This window comes from Microtus oregoni, unplaced genomic scaffold (genome assembly GCF_018167655.1).
Source record: "Microtus oregoni isolate MIOR12 unplaced genomic scaffold, Mior012 000042F_ref0000377, whole genome shotgun sequence".
NCBI lineage: Eukaryota > Metazoa > Chordata > Mammalia > Rodentia > Cricetidae > Microtus > Microtus oregoni.
In genome coordinates, this window is record NW_024543209.1 from 575423 (window position 1) to 602055 (window position 26633).

The window sequence follows — 26633 nt, forward strand, 5'->3', positions numbered from 1 at the left end:
GCCTACCTGGCTGGGCCTACTCTTTGGCAAACTGGTTCTTGGTTCCTTTTCCCAAACCAAGCCCAGACACCTTGCCATTCCCAGCTCCTCCTATCCGTTCCATGAACACTGGCTCCACATTTACACTTCCGTCTCTACTCTCTAGAGATCCTTCCTAGTAGGGAAAAACGTCAAAGTATTTAATTTTCCATCTTCGTAAAGGAAGAAGGGAAAAGGCAGCCTCAGTCATGTCCTAAGTCAGGGCCTTTCTGCCATCTTAGTTGTGTCTGAAGAGAAGATATTAGGAATAGTTTGCCACCTCCATCCGTGTACATTCTCCCATGTTCCTTTCTCTCTCAAATAGGCCAGCAGCCTGCACATCTGAGGTACCTGCATGAGTCACTTCATATTTTCTTACCCAATCTTTTTTTCCTTGATGGCTCATGCCATGGGGTTTCCAAGACTGCTTGGAGCAAGGTTAGAGGCAGATAGATAGGCATCTCTAAGGAAAAGGCTTGTGTGGCACTAACACCCCCATTCTCATGTACTTTGCACATCAGCTCTGCAAAAACTTGTCCTTGCTGCCTGCAGACATGCAGCAGGGCATAAGAGGTCAACATTTCTCCCTGAGTGCCTCTGGCATGGCAGCACACATGACAGTAAGGGGAAGAAGTCAGTTACACCAGTTTTCTGGGATGGCATAATGATTACTGGAAACTCTTCAAAGAGTAGCCTTGTTTTTAAAAACATAAGCAAATAAACAAAAGAACATCTACTGAGAAAGCAATCCAGACCTTTGGAGCTGATGACAAAGGGCTGCACACAGACCCTAGCCTTTTGGCACATAAGGGTAGAGAGTAGAAGGGCTGGCATCACATCCGCCAGCTACAAGAAAGGTTTAAGAAAGCACTTTAAAAATATTACTGATCATAACTTTGGCACAAGAACAACAAAAGAAAAATTTAAGAATCTACTGAATTTAAATCAGGTGTTTTGGTGCATAACCTATCATCCCAGACCTCAGGAGGCTGAGGCAGGAGGGCAGCCTGTGAACTTAGGCCAGATTCTGTAGATTGAGCTTAAAGTTCCCATGCTCAGAACTAGTTAGTCAGGAAGTGACAGCTATACATCACCACCTAGTGAGGCTAACATTTGCTCACCACAGTCAGAGTTACAACCAAAGATCCTTGCTTGAGAGAATAGTCCAGGAATTTATGAATTCACAACATTCTGATTTTAGACTTCATGTTTTAAAGATCATTCTGTACTTCCTAGCACATAGTGAATCTTGTTTTACTGTTTTTTGTTTTTGTTTTCCCAAAACAGGGTTTCTCGGTGTAGCCCTGGCTATCCTGGAACCCACTTTGTAGACCAGGATGTCCTTGAACTTAGAGATCCGCCTGTCTCTGTCCCCCAAGTGCTGGGATTAAAGGAGTGCGCTACCTCTACCCAGCCCATACAGTGGGTTTTGCATTCTTAAATTAGCAAATAAAAATGTTGGAAAGAAAAGGTGGCTTTCCCCAAAACATGAGCCAGGCCTCACAAAGGACAAAGCTTTGGACTTGGACTTTGACCAGCATTCCTAACAGTCCTTTCCAGTGCCCCTCTCCTCATTTAAGTTGATGAGCTCAAGCAGTCATACCCAGGTAAACCGTGGTAGTCCTGAGAAGTCCACTACAGTGGTAGAGCCTTATGAGACCTGCTTTCCATAATTCTGAAGGGCTGGAGAGCACGGATCTGTGCCTCAAGAGCACAGACCAGACACATATGCATCTTGGGTATAAAACACGCTAATTACAGAGATTGATGGCCATTCAAGATGTTTTCAGAGAAATTTCAAGTTTAACACGGAAACCTGCTGTTTTATTCTTTTACCAAATAAACATAATCACTAAAACAGTACCAAGTATGGCTTCTCCTACTGTTCTGAGGGTTCTACCCTGGCCTACCGCCCCAAGAACAGCCCACCTCCTACACAAGGAGGGTGTCAGGCAACTCAGCCATGATTCTTCTAAGGCTTTAGAAAATGCACAAGAGATTACGAGGTACCGAGGGAAACAAACAATGGATTGTTACAGTACATACATTCTGGTGGAAGTCTGTTCTTTCTAAAAGCAAGTCTCTCAGTTTTCTTTCTGCTTTCTGCCAAACTAAACAGGACTCCGTAAACATACTGACGAACTGGCCTATAGAGCAGGGCGGCCGGAGGCAGGTCTTTGTTGGCTTCATCTTCAATAGAAACAGCAATTTTGATTTCACCCTTTGCATGGAAGAAAGCAGAATAATATTGCACATTTTTCATGTTGAATTTACAAGAAACTCACAGCAATATACTGCATCATCTCCATTAATGACATAGCTATTCTATTCCAAGTCAATGGCTTTACAACTTGCCTACAGTGAGATGTTTAGGAGAATTCACTGGCAGTCTGTGGTCCAAATGTATGTCCAGAGACTCTAAATTAATCCTATATTACTTTATCTTTAACCCAAAAACCAAGAACAAACCAAAACCACATAGATGAGCCAAAGTCTTTTAAACATTCTACACAGACAACGCCAGACAACAAATACAGAAGAAAGCATGAAGAATCTACAACTTTTATTCATGGATCAAGATGGTCAGATGTAATAAAATTTGTAATTTTCAATGACCTGAACACAATCCAAGGAATGCAGTATTCTGAAATGAAAGTCATATTTTACCAAGCTTTTCCATAAAATGTTACCACATGTTAAAAATGATCTCCCTAAGAGAACTCTTTTTTAAACATGTCCTCGGTTCCTTCCCAGTGCAGTAAGTGCTTACCAATTGCTTCACCATGGTCGAGGCCACAGACAGCTGATAGGACAGAAAATGAAAGCATTCCATCCCCAGCTCAGGTCCCAACATGGCAAGACCTACATCTGACTCAAGAACATGCCACCAAGAGACAAACAACTGTCGTGTGCAGCAGCTAAGGCTGTTACCAAACTTCTATTGCATGGCATCCCAATACATCAAAATATTCAAGGGATTTTATTTATGTTTATTTGTAACAAAACACACACATGACCTTCAATGCCTATTAAACATGACTTGTAAGTTCTCTTAATAACGATCTTGTATATCTACTCTTTCACACAAATTTAATTTCAAAATCACTTTTGCCCTTATCCTCAGCACTTCCTCTTTGCTACCCAGGGGTTAAACATACTCTACTATATTCATTTAAGGAAGGTTCCTCTTGTAGCGATTATCAACATTACTACGAAGCATCACATGACTGCAAATGTCTCAGCCTTGACAATTGCATACCATGGCTATTCAGCTCACAAGAAATAGTATGCATTTTAGTCTAAACTGTCCCCTATATTGAAATATCCAAAGTAGCATTTTTAAATTAAGAAAAGACAGTTGAGTTTACTGTTCCCAACCCTGGACACTCTGTCAATCTTCCCCAGAAGTTTGTAAGAACAGAAAAAAGCTATAAGTACCATCTGCACTCTTCCATGGACCTACCCAACTGCCCAAGCATCAAGGCTGGCAGCACAGATGCAGACGGTGGCCCGGTGCCTCTTACATCTCAAACAGTCTCACAAGGAAAGAGCGTCATCTCTATACATATTCCTTTGAAAGACGTCTTTTAAAATTTTGGACACTTAACTATACCATAACAAAACTTGCATTTTCATAATTTTGGGTGGTTCTCTAAAATGTTTGTCTTAAGAGCACAATCTGACCACTGCTATTCATGCACGCATATTAAACAGTAAGACGAGACTTGGAGGCAGTGACAACTAAAAAGTAAATGAATTAAGAGTTAATAGCATTAGCTAAATGTTCTCTGTGTTTGGATGAGTTAGGTGGTCAACAGTCCACCTCATGCGAACTGTGAAATAAGAAGGAGTCTTTTGCATTTACGGACTCCATTTTAAAACAAGCCACAAACGGACTGCAGAAAATAGAGGAAGGGGGTGGGGGTGAGGGGGCAGGGCCCATGTAATGAAGAAAACATGTTGATAATGTGATAATAATAAACCAATTCTTTATGACAAATTTGTCACTGAAGTGACTTTTGCCAACACGAAGACCATAAATCACTGAGAAAATTTAGGTACACAGAGATACACTGAGACATAAGATTAAAAAACAATGCAAACTATATGCATATATTTTGCTACACATTTGGTAAGGCACTAATAAGGTAAATTATGACACTATAAAAATGATTTCTAAATATGTACATTTTAACAAAATCCTGTATTGCATTTGGGTGCTATCATTAAAACTGCAGTCAGTGAAGGAGAAGAACAAAGTCAAATGCATTAATTACAATAAGCCATTCAAAAGGAGAGCTGTTATTGCCTAAGGACAAATAATAAAGAAGTGAGATATCACTTATGACATTATGATTAACGTGATATTACAACATAAATATGGTGTAAAAAATTCTTTACTTTTACTAAGAAAAAAAATTATGAGCCACAAAACAACATAATGTTTCATTATTTCACTAGTTTCAAAAAAAACTTGTATTAAATTGAAGAGGAAAGTAACTTGCTTTTAAATTGCATTTAGAGGTACAAATTTTCATCTTTTAGAAAATTTAGAAACAGAAACTACTTTAGAAAAACAATAAAAAGGTTTACAAAAGTTAAAAAGGTTATGCAATACTTGAAGCTACTCCAAGGCCCATGGATAATACCTTCGTCAGGACATGGAAGATGTAGGGGTACATCAGTCCCTTCTTGTGCCTGTGCTCAGCCACTCTCAGCACCTCAGGTGCAACGGGGGGCAAAGGAGGTGTGGTAATGTCCATGTGGTTCCGGGTGGGCATCGACAGGAGGCACGGGATTGGCTGGACAGTGCCCATATGGCTCCCTTTGACTTCAGCTAGCTGGCTTCCCGAAGAGGCAGTGGATGAACCTTCTGCCTACAGAGCAAAGGGCAGAAGTAGAGGAAAGAGTTCATGTCCCGTTCTCATTACCTCAAATATACAAGGCCCTTGTCCACCTAAAATCCACAGAGAGCACAGAGATGACCCCTGCCTGGAGTGGTCAGAGCCAGTGCCAACTGAAAGGCAGGTTGGCCAGGAAACACACTCATCTTTCTCTCTTCAGACTGCCTTATGCAGAAAAATGCCACCAACACACACTGTGCCAAGGAGGCCAGCACACATTGCCTCCTGTAGTGTGGGGACTGGAATACTCATCTCAGCAAGCAGCCACAGCTCTCCCGACCCTGGCTCCCTGCACGGAGTTTCCAGCTCTCTGATCATCACTATGTGTTTCTGGCTCTCTGTGCTTCTGTTGTCCTTAAGATCTTGCTAATATTTTACTCACTAGGCAACCAGCACTCAGAGAGACTATGCATTTGACCACTGTTCTATAATCAGTAACTCAAAAAACTGAATTCATACCAGGTCTGACAAGGCAAAATTTCCATCTAAAATTTTCTCTAGTCATGAAAAAAGCTCCTATGTAATTATATGGAGGCAAAAGTAAAATAGAATATTAACAGCAACAACGCAGGACACCACAAATCCTCTCTCTAAACCAATGTAATCCCAAAAAAAAAAAAAAAAAAAAAAAAAAACAATGACTCAGACCTATAAAGGCCACAAATGATAATGTAGTCCTAGGTGGAAAGTGCTCATTCTGTTAACAACGTTTACACACTGCGGGCACGGGCCGTAAAGCCGAACCACGATGGGTTAACTTAGGATGGTACCAGTGCCAGGCAGGGTGCCAGGGAGAAGAGAGACAGAGGCAGGTACCCTGGCATACTCTGAATTGTCTGAAAAACTGCCCAAGAGTAATTATTATTTGTACAATAAACTTTTTTTTTTCCTTGAACAGAATGCTGGAAATAAGAACTGCTTATTGCTTGATTTGGTGTCACCTTAAAACATGTATGGGGCTGGAGAGATGGCTCAGTGGTTAAGAGCATTGCCTGCTCTTCCAAAGGTCCTGAGTTCAATTCCCAGCAACCACATGGTGGCTCACAACCATCTGTAAAGAGGTCTGGCACCCTCTTCTGGCTTTCAGGCATACAGACAGAATATTGTATACATAATAAATAAATAAATATTTTTAAAAAATGTATGTTTTTCTGTTTTGTAATAAATGTCTTAATTACAAGGATATGTAATTGAGTGCTAATTTTACCCTTTAATACATAAGTGCCAGATTTGGTCTCAGAAGAACCAGTAAAAATCCATATGGGCTTTCTATGCTTTCCCTCTTCTGTAGGAATACATGATACAGAGTATTTTGCTAGACTCTTTCATGAACAATACCTCCTCATGAAGTATTTCTGCTCCTTATTTCTAACTAATTCACCATTATTAGTTGACTCAGCGTTTTAAAGGAATTTCTGGTACCCAGATAATCTTGCCTAACCCTTTTGAAGCAGGAGTTTTGCTCTTCCTCAGGAACCACAGGTGGCAGACATAATCTTGCAAATCAAAAAGTATTCCCAGAGGTCACTACTAGCAAACAAAAGTAGGTATGGGAAAAATAGAATTCAGTTTACTCCTACTTTTTTGAGACAATGTTTCACTGTCTAACCCTGGCTGGCCTGGAACTCACAGATCCACCTACCTCTGCCTCCCCAGGGCTGGGATTAAAGACAGCTCCACCACACCCAGCTACTTCTCTACTTTTAACAAACACACTCCAGGTGCTTTCTCAGTCTTCACACAGTCCCTTAAAAAGAGACACAGGAAGGCTCAGGTACCATGTCCTGGAGAGGAAGGGGTGGTCTAGGTGCCATGCTTCCCAAGCAAGCAGACTGGGGCAGTTTAAACAATTCCTTCCCTTCCTGAGCCCTCTGGAAAACATGTGGCTCACCACACACTTCAAAAAGGATTTTCCTTTAACTTGGGGACCAGTGCACATGTGCAATCAGAAACTAAGCAACAGAAGGTGTGGGCTCTATACCTTCACTTGGTCTCCTGGGTCTCCTCGTGTCAGTGGCTCGGCATGGCTTCCTGTCTTCTCCCAGGTAATCTTGTTCCCGCCGATGTGGCTAAACAGAAAAGAACAGAATCAGTGAATACTATGGTCTATACCACCTCACAATGAAAAGAAGGGTTTGATCTAAGTCTGTTGACTCAATAGCGATAGCAATAACTTTTCAGGCCTTATATTTTCCCCATAGTTCTATTTCAAGATTATTTCCTCCTGCTTCAAGGGGAAAAGAGGATATCAGGCACTAAGCCATGAGCAAGAAGTTCAAAGGTGTGCTCACAAGAAGAGTGCTGAGACACAGGCAGGTTGTGGCCCCAAGGCACCTTGACAGTCATCAGGAGAGGAAATCAAGCATCCCACACTTCCAGCAACACCTCTTAGGCAGGAAGAAGTTCAATGGTCTCTGGAATAATTTCTAAGTGTAAGGTAAGAACACTCTTATCCCACCTTTGTGAGGCAGGGAAGGAAAGCGGGGTGTAGGCAGAGGAGATAGTTGAACTCAAGTTCAGAGAACAAGGACAGATTCCCATTTGGAAAACAGCTTGGCAAAGCAGAAAAACAGGGTATGGAAAAGAAAAGGACCTATTTCAAGCAGCACTTGATAAACTGCAGGTGACTCATGAGCTGTCTGCAGCCTCCGAAAACACTTTACTGAGTTTAGACAGTATCTTTAAAATCTGAAATGCAGCAGATGAGATGAGTGGTCTGGGTAAATAAGCATTACTTCATGAATCCTTTGTTCACTTGGGCTGCTCTGGATGCATGGTCCAACATCCATCCTTCATTGGCAGCCCTCTATGCCTGATTACCTCTTTAATGACTACAGTACATGCCATTTCAGGATACTTGCTCGCCTTTCCAACTGATCCATATGGCAAATGGAGAGACTAAATTCATTAATTCTTCTACCCACTAATCAATATAATTTTAGTTTTTTCCAAAAGAGGTAAGGAAAGTGTTCTAAAGACTGTCCCATCCATCATACATCAAGAGTGTTGTTCCACATGGTGACACCCCAGAGTTTCCTTGATCCCACTCACTACATGGCAGGTTCTTCTAGCCAGACTGTAGTCAACAAAAAAAAAAAAAAAAAAAAAAGGAAAGGACTTCCATTATATCTAGGTTCCCAGGGTCAGAAAAACCATTGTTTTGTACAATATCACCACTGTGTATAAAAACTCAGTCACGACTAAACACACAGTGATGACCAAAAGGCGAAATGAACACAACCACCTCTAGGAAGTGAAGGGCACATCACTGAAAACCATGGAGAAACAGAGGAGGGTTCTGTCACAGGTCCTCGCCAGTTACTTGTTGAGTGCATATTGTCCAGCTAGGCATCAGTAAATGAGCCGCTGAGAATGCAGAGATGTGACACAGGTGGCATAGGAGGCACAGGGAATGATATATCAATCACTCAGTATACAGTCAATGAACAGACCTTATTTCTTATGTGACAAAAAACAGCAAGTTCTGAATCTGCTCTTAGGCAGAATTACCTGGAATGCTCAATGAACCCACAAGTGTGTATGCAGTGTTCCTGGGGTGCCTGAGGTTACCCCAAAACTGAGTGGCAACAGTAGGAAGGAAAGCTGAAGGGGACTCACTTCTCTGACGGCTCTGCAGTTGAGGTAGAGTTCTATACTACCTAACATCCCAGAGAACCTACATGTGCCTGTCTGGTCATACACATACCATCAAGTTGAAAATACAGTAACACCAAATCCACATCAAGAGGCTATCCATTACTTTACAATGTAAGAAAACAAGGTATATGGCCAGAATAAGAATAAACACTTTGCTTTGAAGAACAGATGTAGTTCAGCATTCTGTAACTCATTTGACACACCTGGTAACACCTTAAACTTATTTTTAGAACCAGATGTCTCACCAACCAGTATTAGCTATCACTGAATCTCATCTATACTCCCATGGAATAAATCTTTGATGATCAAATTCAGGCTCAGAGAAGGAAATCTTCCCTCAGCCCCCAAGAAAAAGGCACTGGACTCAGACCCAGACCTATTATTCCAGACTGCGTCACATACTGTGACAGGACAGTCATCTGCAGATGCAGCTCAATATACATGCAAACCACAGCAAGCAAGCAGTCACTTCCACCTGACTCTGTGGAGACAGTTGCAGAGGGAAAGGCCAGTAAGGCAGGGTAAGCTTTGTAGGCTAGCAGAGAGCTGGTAGGCAGCACAGTACTGGGATACTTAGATCACAAGCGCCTGGTGAAGGTAGCAGTGTATTCTAGACATACACAATCCTATTCCACACAAGGTCTTCCTTCAGAAAATAAGCAGTGTGATGGTAGGACATGGCTCACATTTCCAAGACACCAGTGTCTGTGAGCTCTCTATTGTGATTAGATTAATATGAAACAGTTAGCAGACAGCTAGAACATAGATTCTCTTGTTGTAGAAATAAAGATTAAAGTTATTTTCCCAAAACATAAAATTCTGAATTGCTTCAATGGAAAGACCTCAGAAATGTGTTAAAAGAATCAAAATATAAATGCAAATTCTGGCACATTAGCCCAACCATTGGAAGAAAGCTTATCAGGTGCACACAGCAAGCCATTCTCTCAACCCTGTCCACAATGTCCTTGAACCCCAGAGTAGGGAAACATGAATTCTCTTTGTTAGCCACCAAAAGATGGATGGGTGGGTGGGTGGACGGACGGACAGACGGATGGATGAATAATAAATTTAAGGTATCTACTTCCTCAAATACTATATCAAGAAGGTAAACAAAACCTTTTAGTAATTCATTAAAAACTAAATTATTGTTTTAGTTTTATATTACTCCAAAAGTTAATTTTTGAACAATGTGACAGTTGCCATTTATTCCAGACATCTTAGTTTATATAATTCATAAACAACTCAGCAACACACACCTCATCCACATTTGAGTGTGCTGGCGTTTGGCAAGAAGAAAACTACATAACCATAGCTAAAAATGCCAAACCAGATTCTGCAAGGGCAAAAAGCAGCCCTGCAGGCCTTTGGACATTGGCACTCATCTTCTTGAGCTCATTTTTCACAGGTTAGATGTGATCCTCTGGGAATTGGGTGCTATTAGAATGTATCCTCTGGGAATTGGGTGCTATTAGAATGGGTAGAGGAGAGCTTATGCAAGAAATACTACCATATTACTAGGATACTGTAACTCAAAATCAACAATACATATTGCACATCCTATTACACTGGACTCTTCTCTCCATGGAAGACATACAACCATGTTCATGAAAACAAAACAAGTCTGTACAAAGTCACAAAACTGAAATGTTCATCTTCTCTGAATAAGAAATTTCATATGCACACTTAAAAACATCAGTAAAAAGTTAGCAATACTTATCAAGTGCACATTATTTATTAAATATAAAGTATTCATACATTATACTTACATGCACAAATATGCTTAAATAATAATATCAAGAAAAGGATAGGAAAAGTATAAAGAAAAGAAAAAAGACAAGCTGTCCCTCATTATTATAAAATACAGTATATGGTAAATGCAGAGAAATAAGGTGTTATGCATTCATAAGCTTTGGCTGGTTACCATCCAGATTGGGAATTGTGCAGGATTCTTTGTATTTTCTAAACTTTTAACTCTACATAATTCTGTCTACTAAAGGTGATAATTAGAAAAATGCATAATGAATAATTTAAAACATCCAAGTTATTTGTCTCCTTTGATTTAAATCTTACAAGCCCAAATAAACCTCTGAAAGCAATAAAAAATAAACACCTCCAATACAGACCCAACTGTAATTCTTAGTCCAAAACTAACTACAAAGGTTCAACAGAAGCCAGGAAAGGAAGAAAAACAGTATCAACCTAAAAAAAATTGCAAATTAAACAAAAAAAGAGAGCACAAAGTATGCTCTGTTGCTATTCTGATGGTGGGGGAATAACTTAGTTAGAAAGTAGAACATTTCTTTTAGGTTTTTTTTTTTTTTCAACTACCTGTCCTGGGCCTAGGCAACTGGCTGGTTCAGTTGCTGCCCTAGGCATAGACAGGCCTGTTCTCCTCCACAAACAATGCATGAGAAAAGAACAAGTCTGTGCAGAAATCACCAATTAAAACTTCTCATCGGCATGCCCATGCAGCCCACCTCTCCTGGTGGCTGAGCTGGGTGGGAAGTGGCCACACACATCACAGAAGACTCCAAGGAGAAGTGAGGCAGCGCCACCTTACCATTCAGTCAACTGGAGAAACCAAAACGCTAGGCAAGCCTTAAACAAATAAAAGCCAAAGAAGGAGTGAAGCATGGGGACTGCTCAGTTCAGGCAGTCAACAAACCTGGCAGCACGGCCTGCCTATCTACCCAGAAGTCAGCTAGAATGATCTGCACCCCGTGGCCTCATGGGTAATGCAGTTCTTTAGGACATCTCTGCAGCACAGTCCCCGCTGACAGTAGTCCACACTTGGCTTCATGCACATAACCAAGCAGCTCTTGTCAGAGTATGGGCAAAAACAAGGGCAAAGATCTGCCAGGAGTGGTCCCACCTGTATTCTACTCTTTTGATTTATCTTTAAAAACAAATATTTGATAGTTTAAAGGTTGTAAGCTACATTTTCACCCCCTCGGGGAAAAGAACCTTCCTTTTACACATTTCCTGATATTAGTGTTACTGCCAATTCATAAGTGTCTTATCTTTTGCCATTTAAGACATTTTACTATTGTGTGTGTGTGTCTACTGTGTGTACACCACAAGTGTGTGGATACCCATGGAGGCCAGAAGAAAGCGTCGGATCCCCTGGCTCTAGAGTTAGAGGTGGTTGTGAAACACCTGATATGAGTGCTGGGAACCCCAGTCCTCTAGAAGCTCACCTATAGAGTGGCACTTGATCTGTCCTCTGCTCTCTAGATTTCCTCACATGGTCATCCTGTGGGACCCTACTTGCCATTTGCAGACTGTCCTTCAGCACAGAATACCATCAGAGCATACTTCCTCAACCATTTCCAAGAAGTGCTCAAGCATTTCCTGGGCAAACGAACAGATAACTTCCTTTCCCTCAAGACTCTCCTAAAAGCATAGTGTTGGTCAAGCCCAAATGAAAGGTAAAATCCTGACTTATTTATTATTGCTACTAATAATTTTGTTTCTGTTTTGCTTGAGCTTTTGGAAATAGGATCTCACTCTATATAGCCCAGATTGGCTTGAATCACTATGTAATCCAGGCTGGCCTCAAACCCATAGCAATCTCCAGCCTCAGATTTCCAAGTGCTGGAATTATAGGTGTAAAATACTGCACCTGGTATTGCTTTTATGTTTGGGTACAAAGTCTCATTATGCTACACAGGCTGCCTGAGCACTTAGGCTCACAAGACCATATTGCTTCAGTCTCCTAAATAGTTGGGACAATGACATTACTGACCAGGGTGCCAAGCAACTAAGAGCGCAAGGCTCTGTTTTCATTTGCAGACTTGAGCTGCACATAGCACACTTTACATGCAACTTACTCAACAGTCTACAATCCTCCCTGAGGACTGTGACCCCCACCACCACATTCATAAACCTGCACTGTATCACAGCATCTTCCACAAAGCAGGGCGTGGAGTCCAGGGCTTCAGGAACAGGCAGGCATCCTCCGTCCTCTGCCACTGTCCTCACATTTCTAACACAGTTTCATATTTAGTGTCTTCAATGAGGCAAACCAACTCAAGGAATTAAATTCCTGAGTCACACAACTCAGGTCCAACCTTGACATGAGTCTGTGTATGTAACAAACTTCCTAAAGGACACTTTCTCTACAACAATGGCAGAACAAGAACTGCCGGAATGAGCAGTTCACATCCCTCTGCAAGAACAAGATGCCCAGGAAATAGTAATTTCTGGGGAAAGATGACAGGAACTTCATGAGAGAGTTCTAAGAACCCGGGAGCAGCCAGCCAGAGTCTTCACAACAGCAAAGAGCTGAAGACAGTCTCCTCCCAACCGGACAGCAGCACTCTTCTCAGTGCCCGTCCTCCACATCCGCTAGTCATCATCTACCCTGTCCAAGTGACTACCTGGACTTGGTTTCTGTAACTCTGCCATTGCGAGGCTCAGAGTCAAAAGCTTTCTTCTTTTGCCTTCTGTGTTTCGCAATCGACAACAAATGATGCCTGTACAGATGCCTTGCTCTTACTGACCCAGTGAAATGTTCCAGAATTCTAGACAAAATTTCTAAGAGCACCTGCCAGCTGCCTTCAGGTTTGATAAGAATTACAGCATACTTGTTTGAAATGCAGATTTCTGGGGTGGCAACCCAAAAATTCTGGTTCAAAAGATCTTATGATCTATCATCCTGGTAAACAATTCAGTTAAAAGTACAAATACTTAAAAAATTCTTAACTTTATTTGGACTTGACACATCCTGTCAATGAATATCAATTTAAAATTTACAAACAAAGTGTGTAAATTCAGTAAACACTGATTCAGGTCAGCAGACATCTGCTTCCATTTTGCAAGTAGACACACCCATGAAAACTTGCATTAATGCTGGAAACTGTACCTCTCAAATGATCCATGCAGTAGTAGCCTGCCCTGGTTGTTTACCTCATGAAGTGGTGCTCACAGTAAGGAGATGGCCTCGCAGGAAAGACACTTAGTCCTATCCTCCCTTCCAACAAAATACTTTAGGGGACAAAGAGGATACAGTGATGACTTCTGCCATCCGACGTTAACCAACTATGCATTTATGAATTGATTAGAACCAGACAGCAGTCCACACTTTTGGCAAATGGCGCTATTTCAAGAATGGTGCCTTAAGCTGCATAGTTTAAAGGAGTAATTCGGGGCACCCTTCTCCAGGGAGCCCAGGGGAGTTGCTGTCAGGGGAGTTGGTGCACATGATGGGCCCATGGTACCTTAGAGCAACTCCCCATATTTAAGAGGTGACATACATGAGTTACTGTTAAACTCTCCCAGGTTCCTAGGGCTAAACAGCAAGATTTGGCACTAGGCAGACCTCCTCTAGGCACAAAAGCACCTACCTGTGGGAGACCACTTTTGGCACAGACCCCAGGTAGCTACGGAGTTAAGGAAGCCCTCACCTCAGGTCACACACCAGAGTATCTGTGACTGTGCATACTCACTTGGCTGCCCCGCCACTGCCCTCATCATTGTCTGATGATGATGATGTAGAAGAGCCAGGAAAGTAGGCCGAATCCACGTGATTGGGGCTGCCACTCTGGGCTGGGTTGATGGGCGAGGAGCGCTCATATAGCGGTGTGTGCTTCCCCTCATGAGGAATGTTGGTGTAGCTGTTCTGCTCTGTCAGGTTCTTCCCGCTAGTATCCAGGGCAAGGGCAGGCTCAGGGAGGCTGTATGGGTATGGACCCTGGCCTGGGCCGCCCCCTGGGCTGGGCACCTGTGGGACCTGAGGTGCAGAACACAAGTCAGTGCAAAGGGCTAGAAGGACCTGAGGCAAGCCTGAATTGGTTGTGTCCTCTTCAGTCATTTTTTAATTTGACAAATAGGCATCTATTTTATATATCAACCTAAGAATTTAAGGACGTTCGTATCCAAGGCCCATAGCTCTACTTGACTCAGGGGTACCTTACCGCGGGCTTTGCTTGCAGAGGAGTCTGTGGAATGTTGAGCATCTGAGGGGGAACATATGGTGGCACCATCCCAGGCATTCCAAATGGATTTGGTCTGGCTGTTTTGTCAAATGGGAAGAAAATAATAAGACAACTGATAAGATAATGACATATCTCCAAGACATCCCTGGGGTCAGCCCAGAGCCCATGTGCCCTGCCCGCTTTAAATGCCCCGCTTCCTAGAAACTTGTAAAACTCAGATTTATCATGTGGCTTCACAAGCCATGACTTCCTCATCTTGCTTTAAAAGTGGAAACAAACCAAGTTCAGAGTTCCCAAAATCAGTTTTCTCTTAAGATCAGAGGGCTTCCTAGCCTCTGCTCTGAACATCACTGGGCAGGGGGAGCACACGTGACCACCACCTCTTACCCAGTTTCCAAACAAGAAACCTACCCCACTCCCAGAGTTCCTCATTCTCCCTGCCTAAAAGCAAAGCTCCAATACTAAACTGTAGGGGTAATTCAGGGTCAGACTAGGACTACAAATGCAATACTAGCTTTACTGCTCCCATCTTGCAGGCACAGGGTCTCCTGAGAGTCATGGTGCAGCTCACAAACACTACAAGAAAAGCAGAGACCTCTGTATACTTTCTCTTGTTCCATGAGGATCCAGAACCCTCACAAGCTGCCATCTATCTCTCTAGCATTCTCTCTCCAAGAGCCTGCAACTCTCAGCTCTGAATTGCCACAACAGGTCTTTGATCTTACTAACTAGAAATCCTGGCACAGCTTCCCCCTTTGTACTGAACAAAGAGAATGCACTACAAACAGCTAAGAAGAGTCAGTCAGCATGTGTGCTTAAAGGGCACATTTACACATGCAGACACACCAAACGTGCATGCACCTGCATATAAGCAACAAGTCTACCAGTTCTTCTCCAAGTGTCAGGTAAAAATCACCACACCTGTTAAAGATGTTCTATGGTAATTCAGAATCACAGCTAAAAGTAGGAACAATAAAATGCTACCAAGTCGAGCAATGCTGAAACACTGTCACTGGAATCACTGTAGAAAGCCTGTTTAATTTCTGGTAGCTGACCTTTTCTATTTAACTTTTCATTTTTATTGGGGGGGGGGGGTGTTTGGAGACAGGGATTCTCTGTGTAGCTTTGGCTGTCTTAGAATTAGCTCTGTAGACCAGGTTGGCCCCAAACTCACAGAGATCCACCTGCCTTTGCCTCCCAAGTGCTGGAATTAAAGACATGCACCAACATTGCCCCCGGCTACCTAACTTCTGACTTCCAGCCTACAGTCACCACCTTTAGGTGGAGATGAGCACTGTGCTGTGCTCCTTTTATCTGGAACAACTAACACCTCCTCAAAAAGCACAAACAAATAAAACAATATAACATAAAACCAAAGATTCTCCTTAAATTGCATTTCTATTATTTTTATTTGTGTGTACACAATGTGTTTCCGTCATATGAGCGCAGGAACCTGTGGAGGCCAGAAGAAGATCATCACTGGATCCCCTGAAACTGCCTCACACAGGTGCTGGGAATCTAACTCAAGTCCTCTGCTGAGACATCTCTCAGCGCCACCAAACCAAACATTGTAGACAATGGCTTCAAACATACCCCGCGTCTTCACAGAGCAAGCTACTGCTCTCTCATATGTCAGGTTCTGTGGTGACTGAATGAATTCGTCTGCATTTTCCTAAAATATCTGATCACTCAGGACCTGTCTCAGGGGCCCACGGCTTCCCTCTAAATTGGTTCTTCTTTTCCACGCCAGTGCAGCAGCTGAAGAAAACCATGGTCCCCTTCTCGACGACAAGAGTGTCTCAGAAGGACATAGGGCCCAGTGTAGAGGCAATCCTGCGCCTTCCTATTTCCTTCTGTCCACCACATACTAGAGGCAGGCTTTTGTTAGCAAAGTATGCACAACAAAGGAGAAAAAGAATGCAGGAAGAATGTTTACTGAATGTAGAGTATTTTTATAACTTAAAACAGTGTTAAGTATGACAGACTTCTTCAGGAATGCACAGGAAGCAGCACACACACCCTCTGAGGTGTGTTCACTGACTTTTCTCCCAGAGACCCCAAACACAGGACCATGACCCACCCCCAGTGACTCACAATGCCCACAGAGCTGCCTAGCTTTTGCTCTATATTAAACTGAGATACTTGCTTAAAGGAATGGTGTTAAACTAAGACCACTTCCAGATAATGGCAGACATTACAGTCCAGTCCCTACTCCCAGCCCAACTTAAAAGAGGCTAGTCTGTTAACTCAGAGAAGCTACATTAAACAAAATACAAAATAGTAGCAGTAAACTTTTAAATGTTCTGGAACTAGGAGACGGCTCAGTGGATAAGAGTGCTTACTCTGCAAACAATAAGACCTGGATTCAAATCCCCAGCACCCACATGCCTGTAACCTCAAGATCAGGCAGCACAGGTCGGCTAGACAGCCTAATGGAAAAGGCAAGCTTCCAGTTCAATGAGAAGTCTTGTCCCCAGGCAATAAGGTAGAGAGCAAAAGAGGAAGACAACCTATATATCTTACTTTTTTAGGGATGTTAAAAATGGAGCTTTGGAATTTTTTATTCAAAGAACAAAACAATATAACTCCTGTTGTTGACATTAGCTTTCAATGATTATTTTATAATTACTGAACACTCTTTTCAATGGGAACATTTACTGGGTCCTGAAAGTGCTTTAGACTTTATCTGGTCATTGCTCCCTTGTCACAACCCCAAGACCACTGATCTTTTTCATTGTCTGCACATTCTGTCTTTTCCTATGGAAATATGGGAGTATAATCCACACAGTTGGAATCACACGGTATGGAACCTTTAGTGTCACTTCTTTCACTCAGCAATGTGCACCTAAGTTTCCTCTGTGATTGTGCGTGGCTGAATAGTGCTACACTATACTAGTGCTATAGTTATCCACATCACTCTCCTAAGAACATTCTGGTTGCTTTCAAATTTGGACAGGTACAAATTAAGTAGGTATAAGCATGCATGGCAGGTTTCTGTGTGGGCAATATCCACAAATATGACTGCTGGATCATACTGTCAGAATATGTTTTGCTTTATGAAAAGCTGCCAAATTGTCTGATAAAGTGTCCATCCCATTTTACATTCTCACCAGTAACAAAGTTTTTATTATTATTATTATTATCATATCTTCATTAATTTTGTGTGAGTGCATGTGTGTGGACACCAGGCACACACATGACACAGCATGTGCATGGAGGTCAGAGGACAGTCTGTGAGAGTCATCTCTCCCTCATTCATACGGGCCACAAGAATTGGATTCAGATGGTCAGGAGTGGCAGGAAGTGCCTTTAACTGCTGAATCATCTCAAGAGCAGCAATAGACATCTTGTTACTTCGCATCCTCAACAGTGTTTGATAGTTTTAACCTTCTGGACAAGAGTGTACTAAGAGCTCATTTATTTTTCCTAACTGGTGGCTTGAATGAGAATGGCCTCCATAGGCTCATAGATTTGAATACATAGTCTCCAGTTGGTAGAACTATTTGAGAAGGATTAGGTATGACCTTGTTGGAGGTATATCACTGGGGCCAAGCTTTGAGGTTTCAAAGGCCTGTGCCATTCCCCAGTAGCGCCATTCCCCAGTAGTGCTCTCTGCTGTGGCTCTGGGGTTAACTCTCAGCCCAGTCTGTGTGTTGCCATACTCCCCGCCATGATGGTCATGACCTTACCCTCTGAAACTGTAAGCCCCAATGAACTTTTTCTTTTCTAAGTTGCCTTGGCCCTGGTGGCTAAGATAGTAAGGAGGGATCGGTGTCACCGTGCCGACACTAGTCTGCGCTCACGTCACTAGCAGGACTTTAGTACTTGTGTCATCTGCCACTTTAAACCACAAATTCTGAAAACTCAGTTTAAATCTTTTTCATGCTTGTGTTCAGAGTGGTGATTCATGACAAGCTGTAGCTATCAGTGTGCTGGGACACAAATCACATCATCCCTAGTATGTGTATGCTGACACACAGCACAGTACATGTGTGGAGGTTGGCAGACAACTTGCAACAGGGGAATCATACTCAAGAGGACAGGCATGTCAGCAGGTGCCTTACTGAGCCATCTCAATATCCCCTGTACTTACTTTTAAAAATCTAAGAGAAGGCATAAAGACATTATCTGAACACATACTTTTTTTAATCCTTCAACAATACCCCATGAATCTAGCTCACTGGTAGAATGTTTGGATACTGATGTCTCTCTAGGCCCCCAGCATAGGAGTATTGAAACTCTAGTGACCTTTATCAGGTCAGGTCTAGAGAAAGGTCCTTCATAAGGTGAGTGTGCTGTCCTTTGAGTGGATTGATACAGAAAATGAAACGGAATTCTGAGTCAATTCTATCCGTAAAACACTTAAGTATCATTTGAAATATGATATTTCAATAAGAAAATATGAATGCACTTCACAGACATTATAACTTAATTTAAAATTCACCTTGTTTACATAAAATGCCTTCAACATGGTTACCAGTCTTGATCAATGCAATGTCATATGTACAATCAGTCACCCCTCGGTATCCCCAAAGTATTCCAAGGGTATTCTGGTAACTCCATTATCCCAGTGGATACCAAAATCCATGGGTGTCCAAGTACCTTCTATGTATGGTATATTTGCAAAGAACCTGTACACAGACAATCCATACACAGAACCTGTGTGTACCCTCATATGTACTTCACATAAAAAGACTTAAGAACAACAATGACTAACTGCAAGGTAAATGCTCTGTTGCTATATTGCATTATTTGGGGGAGAAATGATAGGGGAAGATCAGTATGTTTCACACAGTTTCCTTTCCTTTACAAACATTCTAGGAACTTAGATATGGAAGGCTCACACTACCTTTCTCCTTTCTTCCTGTCCTTAATACACTAAGGCACCGTGCTGCTCACATAATCTCAGGTAACTGCATAGACAGTAGCTGCTGCTTACTATCCCATGGGCTACGGTCAGGAAAGCTGTTTCTAAAAGGTTCCTGTGATAGACAGTTGGTCCTTAGTTTGGTGGTACTGAGGGTGATGGATGGAACCCTCAAGAGCTGGAGCACAGCGGGAACTCCTAAAGACCCTTGGATGGGCTTTGTGGAGCCCAGTCTGTCTCTCACTTCCAGTCTCACAGTATGCTCTCTTGTTACAGTAGAGTTACCATTGTGGCTCATCAGAGCTGAGCTGATTCCAGTGCCATGGCCCAAGTTTCCAGAAGTCTCAACTAAATAAACATTTTAAACATTATTTTATTTGCTTATTTTCTGTACACATGTGATACAATATGCATGTGGAGGTCTAAGAACAAGTTATGGGTATTGATTCTTTCCTTCTATCATGTGAGATGTGGGGATGGAATTCAGGTTTGGCAACAGGGATACCCTTTACCTGTGATCCACCCTGCCAGCCCAGTCTCAGATATTTGGTTATAGGAGTAAAAACCAAAGTAATAGAGAGAGGAGCCAAATGTTGGTACTCGATGCCTATCCTCCTCCCTTAGCAGTCAGGCTTCCTGACCATTCATTCCAGCACTCCATCACTGAGTCAATCATTTGGTGTCCTTAAGGCCATTCTGCCTATAACAAACACTTCACATACACTTTCTCTTTCGTGTTCATGCAGTGAAGCCACTACAACACAACACAAAGCCCAAAGCCAGCAAGTGGCTGTATTAGATGGACCCAGACACACAGGCTAGTCTTGATTTCATGCTCTCTATCACCCCAATTACAAAACATCTCCTGTGTGCAAAGTATACAGCAGATATACCCTAACTGACAGAACAATGTATACCGTCTCATTCTATAAACTGTGCTCCTTTTCCAAGAATAAAGCCAAAAGACAATACATTACTTCATTCCCTTGACTGAAAATCTTAGTGGCTTAATTCACTCAGTCAAGTGTTTATCCACAGAGGATGCAGAATAGGCCCTGATTCCCCTGGTTCCTGCTCTCTGCAGGTGGAAGAAGATGTGAGGCAGGGCCCAGCAAGCACTGAAGACAGTGTGTGAGGACTGTAGCAACTGACAGAAAATGCTGAGTGCCCCCAGAGAACAGACACTCACATTTGAGTCTCATACACCAGTTGTCCCAAATCCAAGGCAGTCAGGGAGAGGAACACCAGACCTAGTAGTTGGTGCAAAGGCCACCACCAGAAGCTGGCTTCGTCCACGCGAGACAGAAAAGTTATTGTGCCATGGGCCTGAGGGGCAAGCTGTCAGCAGGCGGGGTTACTGTGTCATAGGCCTGGGAGCAGGCTGTGCAGGGTCAGGTGTAAGCAGAGCAAAGAGATGGGAGTCAGGCCAGGTGTGATGGGAAGCCAGTGCAGGGGTTTAAGAGTAGTATCGTTCATGTTCTGAAACATTACTCTGACTGCTCTGAGAAAAATGAACTGTACAGTATAGAACTGAGTGAACAGAATACCAAGAGAGAGGTGGGGTGAACAGATGGCCAGGCACCCCTAGTCCTTCAACCCCACCTCCCATTTGTCATGCCAAGGCCAGCATCTCTGGTCCAGGTTTCCAATGCCTGACAAACACTCTGACAGAGCACCATGCATGAATCCACAAACAGTTCTTAGGTTCTGGGTAACGGTGCTTTCCACACAAACCAGATAACTTAAGTTAGTGCCCCAGAGCTCTCTCAGTAAGAGAATTGTCTCTTGAACTGTGGCCCACCCCCATACATGCACAACAAACAAACATAAAAACTTTTTAAAAGTATAATTCCCACATATATCTAATGAACATTCCTATTTTGCTAACGGTTGGCATAAAAAACAACATCAACAGGCTGGGGTGCCACTTCTTAAGACTCTTCTTATCTCTGCTGAACCTACCCTGCTGCAAGGGGAGAAAATGGCTATGGGGCGGGGGAGGGGGAGAAGAAAGAAGAGAAGAAAGCAGAAGAGGAGCTACTGTCAATCTACTGCACTATCTGTGTCCTCAGGAGACTTCCCTGCGGTGACCTGCAGCTGTCTCCATAGCCCCGAATTTTCTCTTAGGAGCTGATACAGTCCCTCTTAGGAACTACTAACAAAGTGGGCCACACCTGTGTAAGGGAAGAAAGTAGTACTTTCAAAGAACAAAGTTGCTATACGTGGTGGTGTGTATCTTTAATTGAGCACATAGGGGCTGAGGCAGGTGGATTTCTCTGTGTTCAAGGCCAGCTTGGTCTTCATACAGAGACCTTGTCTCAAAAAAATAAATAAGTAAACATATGAAATTTGCTGGGGAATAATTAAATCTCAGAATTTCTACAGTTAATGGCAATCACACGGGGGCTTTGTTTACTTACCTAAGTAATGTGGAGGGTGAAATGGCATAGGCTTGCTAGTTGCTGAGTAATATCCAACTGCTCTCTTAAATCGAATGACTTTGTCGTCTGTTCTAGACTAAAATAGATGTAGGAAAGCCTTAGTTATACCACTGGTCATAATTTTATCATAATTCAGCACATAAACAATTTATAACCTTTCAGGTTAGATAAGAACAGAGAATGACATGAAAACCTTAGATCAAACACAATAAATTATTACCAAAAAATTAATGTAAATTTAAAGCAATGTGGTCAGAAAATAGATTTCTCAGCTGGCATCAGGGATGGGCACTGGTTTCTCTGACCAGCTCTGTTTGGTCTCTGACCTTCCAAGGGTTTTTGACCTTCTCTCCACCCCCCAGGACCTCCTAGTTCACAGCAGGTGGGATGGGCGGCTTAGACAGGGAGGCTAACAAGAGCCTGGCTTAGGCTCTTCAGGAAGAGCCTGGGTATCTCAACCCTCATCTGCTCTACTGAGCAAACTTGTCTACATTCTTTACTTCCCAAACAGAAAGTCTAACCTGCAATCTATAACACCATATGACCAACATGCACTTTATCTTTTGAAAACTTTGGCATGAGCCAGGCATGGTGATGCATGACTTCAGTCCCAGCGCTCAGGAGGCTGAAGTAATAAGGGCGGCAGGGCTGCATTCCCAGCACCCCAGCCGCCTGCTCGGCTAGCTTATGCCCGAAATAATTACACGGAAACTGTATTCATTTAATCACTGCTTGGCCCATTCTCTTCTAGGCTAATTCTCACATATTAATTTAGCCCATTTCTAATCATCTGTGTGTAGCACCCCAAGGTGCGCTTACCGGGGAGATTCTAGCCTAGTCCATCCTGGGTAAGAGCTTCATCCTGGGAGCGGGGCATGGCGTCTCTCTCAGGCGTCTGCTCCCGAGAGGAGAGCTGTGTAGTCTCTGACCTCACTTCCTGTTCCTCCCAGCGTTCTGTTCTGTTTACTCCTCCCACCTATCTTCTAACCAATAAAATGGGCCAGGGCAGTTCCTTTATTAGCCAATGACCTTCCTCCATCAGGAGGCAGAGGCAGGTAGAGAGGGGGAGAGGGAGAAGGAGGGGGAGAGGGAAAGGGAGAGGGAGAGAGAAAAACGAAAAGGGAAAAGAAAAAAATAAACCAACAAAAAAAACCCTTTGGCACATGCGTCTTATGAACACAGAGTACCACAGACTCTGGCATTACCTACACTAACTCCCCACCTGTTCACCTAACAAGCAAGGTGAAGTGGCTCAAATCACCCAGCTGATGGAAGACATACTGGCTAACCTAATCCTCCAGTCCTACAGCTTCATATCCCAAGCACATGCTTCCAGCCTACAATCCTGGGTACAACCCATGCAAAGCCCAAACCTTTTCCAGTTCGTGTTGTTACCTGAGAATGCTGGAAAACATCTTTAGCTATGGCATCCAGGTCAGAGGTGTCGTGAATGTTGCGGACATAGTCGGCTACAGCTTTGATCACTACATCACAAGGTGGCAAGACCAGCTGATGGGCTCGGACCTGGGAGGACAAATGCACATGTTAGCAGTAGGCACGAGCCTCAGAAATGGGTAAGTCTGCATGTAGGGCCCAGACATTCCAAAAGTATGCCTACTGGGCCTACTAGGACCTGCCTACCTCCCACCCGTGAGACCCTGGCCTGGACTTCTATCTCTAAGAATGGATAGCTCTACAGCCAGCTCTTTCTTTCAGATGAAAAAACACAATTCACCTGCTCAAACCCTGTGATGCTGAAAGAGCATGGCTGGGCTTTCATCATTCAGTGTTCTGAGAACAGGACCTACATCTCACAAACTGAGCAGGGTCATTAGAAGCCGTTAGCTTCCTTTCTGTATCAACAGGTTAGGCAGCGTGGTGTGATCTTTGAACCTGTACTCAAGGCTCCCCGAAACTTGAAGGATAAACTCAGTTACCAAGTGCCTACACCCACCAAGTTTATCTATGAGCTTGACAAGAATACCACCTCCCACTGAAGGGCACATTTGAAAAGAGAGAAATAGAAGCCGTGTGGTGGTGGCACTCGGGAGGCAGAGGTAGGCAGATCTTTGTGAGTTCAAGGCCAGCCTGGTTTACAAGAGCTAGTTCCAGGACAGACTCCAAAGCTACAGAGAAACCCTGTCTCAAAAAAAAAAAAAAAAAAAAGGAGAAGAAGAAGAAAAGAGAAAAAAAGGAAAATATAGTCTAATATCCAATAATGAGAGTGGGGCACTCTCATTATCCAAGAACAGCTGCTACCAGAAGGCAAATTAGTAAATTAGAAGAAAAGCAAAACCACCCAAGAAGAACAATGACTCTCACTACTGTCACCAGCCCGCTATCCAGAACCCGCACATACACTGTTGTGTCAAAAAAAGGTTGCCAACTGGCTCACCTTAAAAGAAAAAAAAAATACTGTCTTGGATTGTGGATGGGCAAGGAGTAATGATAGGGTCCTATATGCAAGAGAACAGTGTCTATGAGGCGGCGTGAGAAAGACAGGACCTGCCATTGCTGGTTTTGATGACAGAGAAGGGAGCCAAAAGCCAAGGAATGTGAGCAGTTGCTGAAGTTAGAAAAGTTCAGAGAGAATTCTCTCTGGAGACTGCAGATAAACACAGGCCTGTTATACCTTGATTTCAGCCTAGCAAAATCCATTTGGACTTCTAGTCTCTCTAACACTGAGATAATGTTTGTGTTTTTTAAAATTAGATGTATGTATGGGGAGGGGGATTATTTAAGAAAACTTTAACCTTAATAAATAAAATGGAAATACATCCATTTACACTTTAAGATTACTACGCAAATTTCCAGATGACCAAAGCTACATTAAATTTCCCTTTAAAAAAAAAAAAGGTAAAAGGTATTGTGTTTTTCCCCCTAGACCAAGTGGAATTTTCCATGTGGATCACTGTTTACACCCTAAGAGCAGCACTCTCCGTTCAGTTCGTAGACCCTGGTTCAGGGAAAATAATAGTCATTGAGGGGGTTACTGATGCTGACCATCAGCACACTCCTAGAAGCCTAACAGCCCTCAGTGCATGGCAAAAGACTACTGCCACTCATGCTCCCAGTAAACAAGCAAAAGAGCAAAAGTGCTTTGAACCACTCTAGATGGAAGGAGCATGCTCTGTGTCACATGGGTGCTTCAACAACCCCAGGACAAGGCAAGTGAGATCACCAGAGCAGCCAAGGAGGTGAGGCCAAGACAGAAATCCTGGGCTAACCCACACCACTTTACTCCCAAGTTCCTGCTAACAAACACTTAAGGCACCTTGCTCACAGTGAGTGCCCCGCCAGCAAGGGCACCATGTGGGTTGGGGGATTGGGGAGAATATCCTCATGTTCTGGCTTCAAATTATAATCCAAAGGTTCAACCCTACAGGTGTTTGTGACTAGCTGGCCACTCAAATACCAGACACAGCACTAATCTCCCCATGCTCACACAGTATCTGAAACACTGGTTATTTCAGGTGGCTTTATACACTGAAGTACAATAACTCAAGATGGCAAGAACAGAAGTCACTGGATATAAAACGGCTTCCTGATTGCCTCTTTCAAGAGCAAAGGCTGACCTCAAATTCACAGAAATCTACCTGCCTCTGCCTCCAAAGTGCTGGTTGGGATTAAAGGTGTGCAACACCACCACCTGGCTACTTTCCCCTAATGCATATGGATATGCATTGGTTGTAAAGATGACCCTCACTTCACTTCTGATGAAAATACCTGGCCATACATATGTGCTATTTCTGAATTGTTTCCTTCCATTGATTTTTATGGTCATCCTGACTGACAGTGGTAGCTTTAGTCTTAAAATTTGACAGGGTTAAGTCATCCTACTTTGTTCTTCATATTGAAAATTGTATTTGGGGCTGGGGAAATAGCTCAGTGGTACAGGACTTGTCTACATGCTCGAGGTCCTGGACTTAGATTCCAACACAATAGAAAAAAGGGTGAGGAGAACGGTTGCTATTTTCAGTCCTTTAAAGTTCCATATGCATTCTTAAATCAATGTGTACTAAAATTCTTGCTGCAATCGTGATTAAAAAGGACATTCTGACAATGGGCTCACAGACCCTTTCTTTAATTTAGACCATGTCTCCAAAATGACATCCACCTGTTCTCTGAGAGCAGCACCATTATACCCTCCAGAGATAGAGCATGGGAGGAAGGTAAGATGGATGACGTGGGAGTAGTGGGTGCATCATGCTTCACCAGGAGCTCCCTGGGTGTTCTTGTTTCAGTACTGGAGGTAAAAGTGACAGTAGTAGAAATAATTATTTAGAATTAAGTCATTAAGTGGAAACTTCTAGAAGACAAAATCTGGCTCCTGGCTCTAGAGACAGGAGGTTGCAGTAGAATACAAGAGGACCAAGGGTGTAACCTAGATGTCTGCACTAAACTAAGGTACACTGAGGACCAAGGGCTGTAGGGGGTGGGAATAGGGCAAATGACAAAATGTAACCAAGTTAGTGATGTGCAAATTAACAGGACACCACTGGGAAGGAGAAAAAGGCAGCAATAGACTGTAATCCCAGCTTTCGAGAGGAAGGAATAGAGGCTAGAAGATGGAAAATTGGAAGCTAACTTGGCTCATTCTGTTTCAAAAATCAAAAACAAAAAATACTTGCAAATCATATATACAGCAGAAGAATTACATCTGATTATATTAAAATCTGTTTTAACTTGATGAAGATAAATAACTCAATTTAAAAATAGGCAAAGGATCCAAGCAGACTTCAACCAAAGGAGACAGGGAAATGGCCAATGAGCCCAGGAAAAGATGCGCACCACCATTAGTCATTAGAGA

General features: G+C 42.9%; 1 protein-coding gene across 1 annotated transcript in view; it reads right to left on the reverse strand.

Moving 5' to 3' along the window:
- Positions 1–26633, reverse strand: part of LOC121433917 (constitutive coactivator of PPAR-gamma-like protein 1) — an 86514-nt gene that overhangs the window by 30200 nt on the left and 29681 nt on the right. The window contains exons 4-10 of the mRNA XM_041632590.1: positions 23219–23347; positions 21803–21899; positions 14495–14592; positions 14027–14310; positions 6904–6991; positions 4668–4895; positions 2065–2239 (exon numbers count right to left, since the gene is read on the reverse strand). Coding sequence (XP_041488524.1) covers positions 2065–2239; positions 4668–4895; positions 6904–6991; positions 14027–14310; positions 14495–14592; positions 21803–21899; positions 23219–23347 — 1099 coding nt within the window. The remainder of the gene's footprint in view (positions 1–2064; positions 2240–4667; positions 4896–6903; positions 6992–14026; positions 14311–14494; positions 14593–21802; positions 21900–23218; positions 23348–26633) is intronic.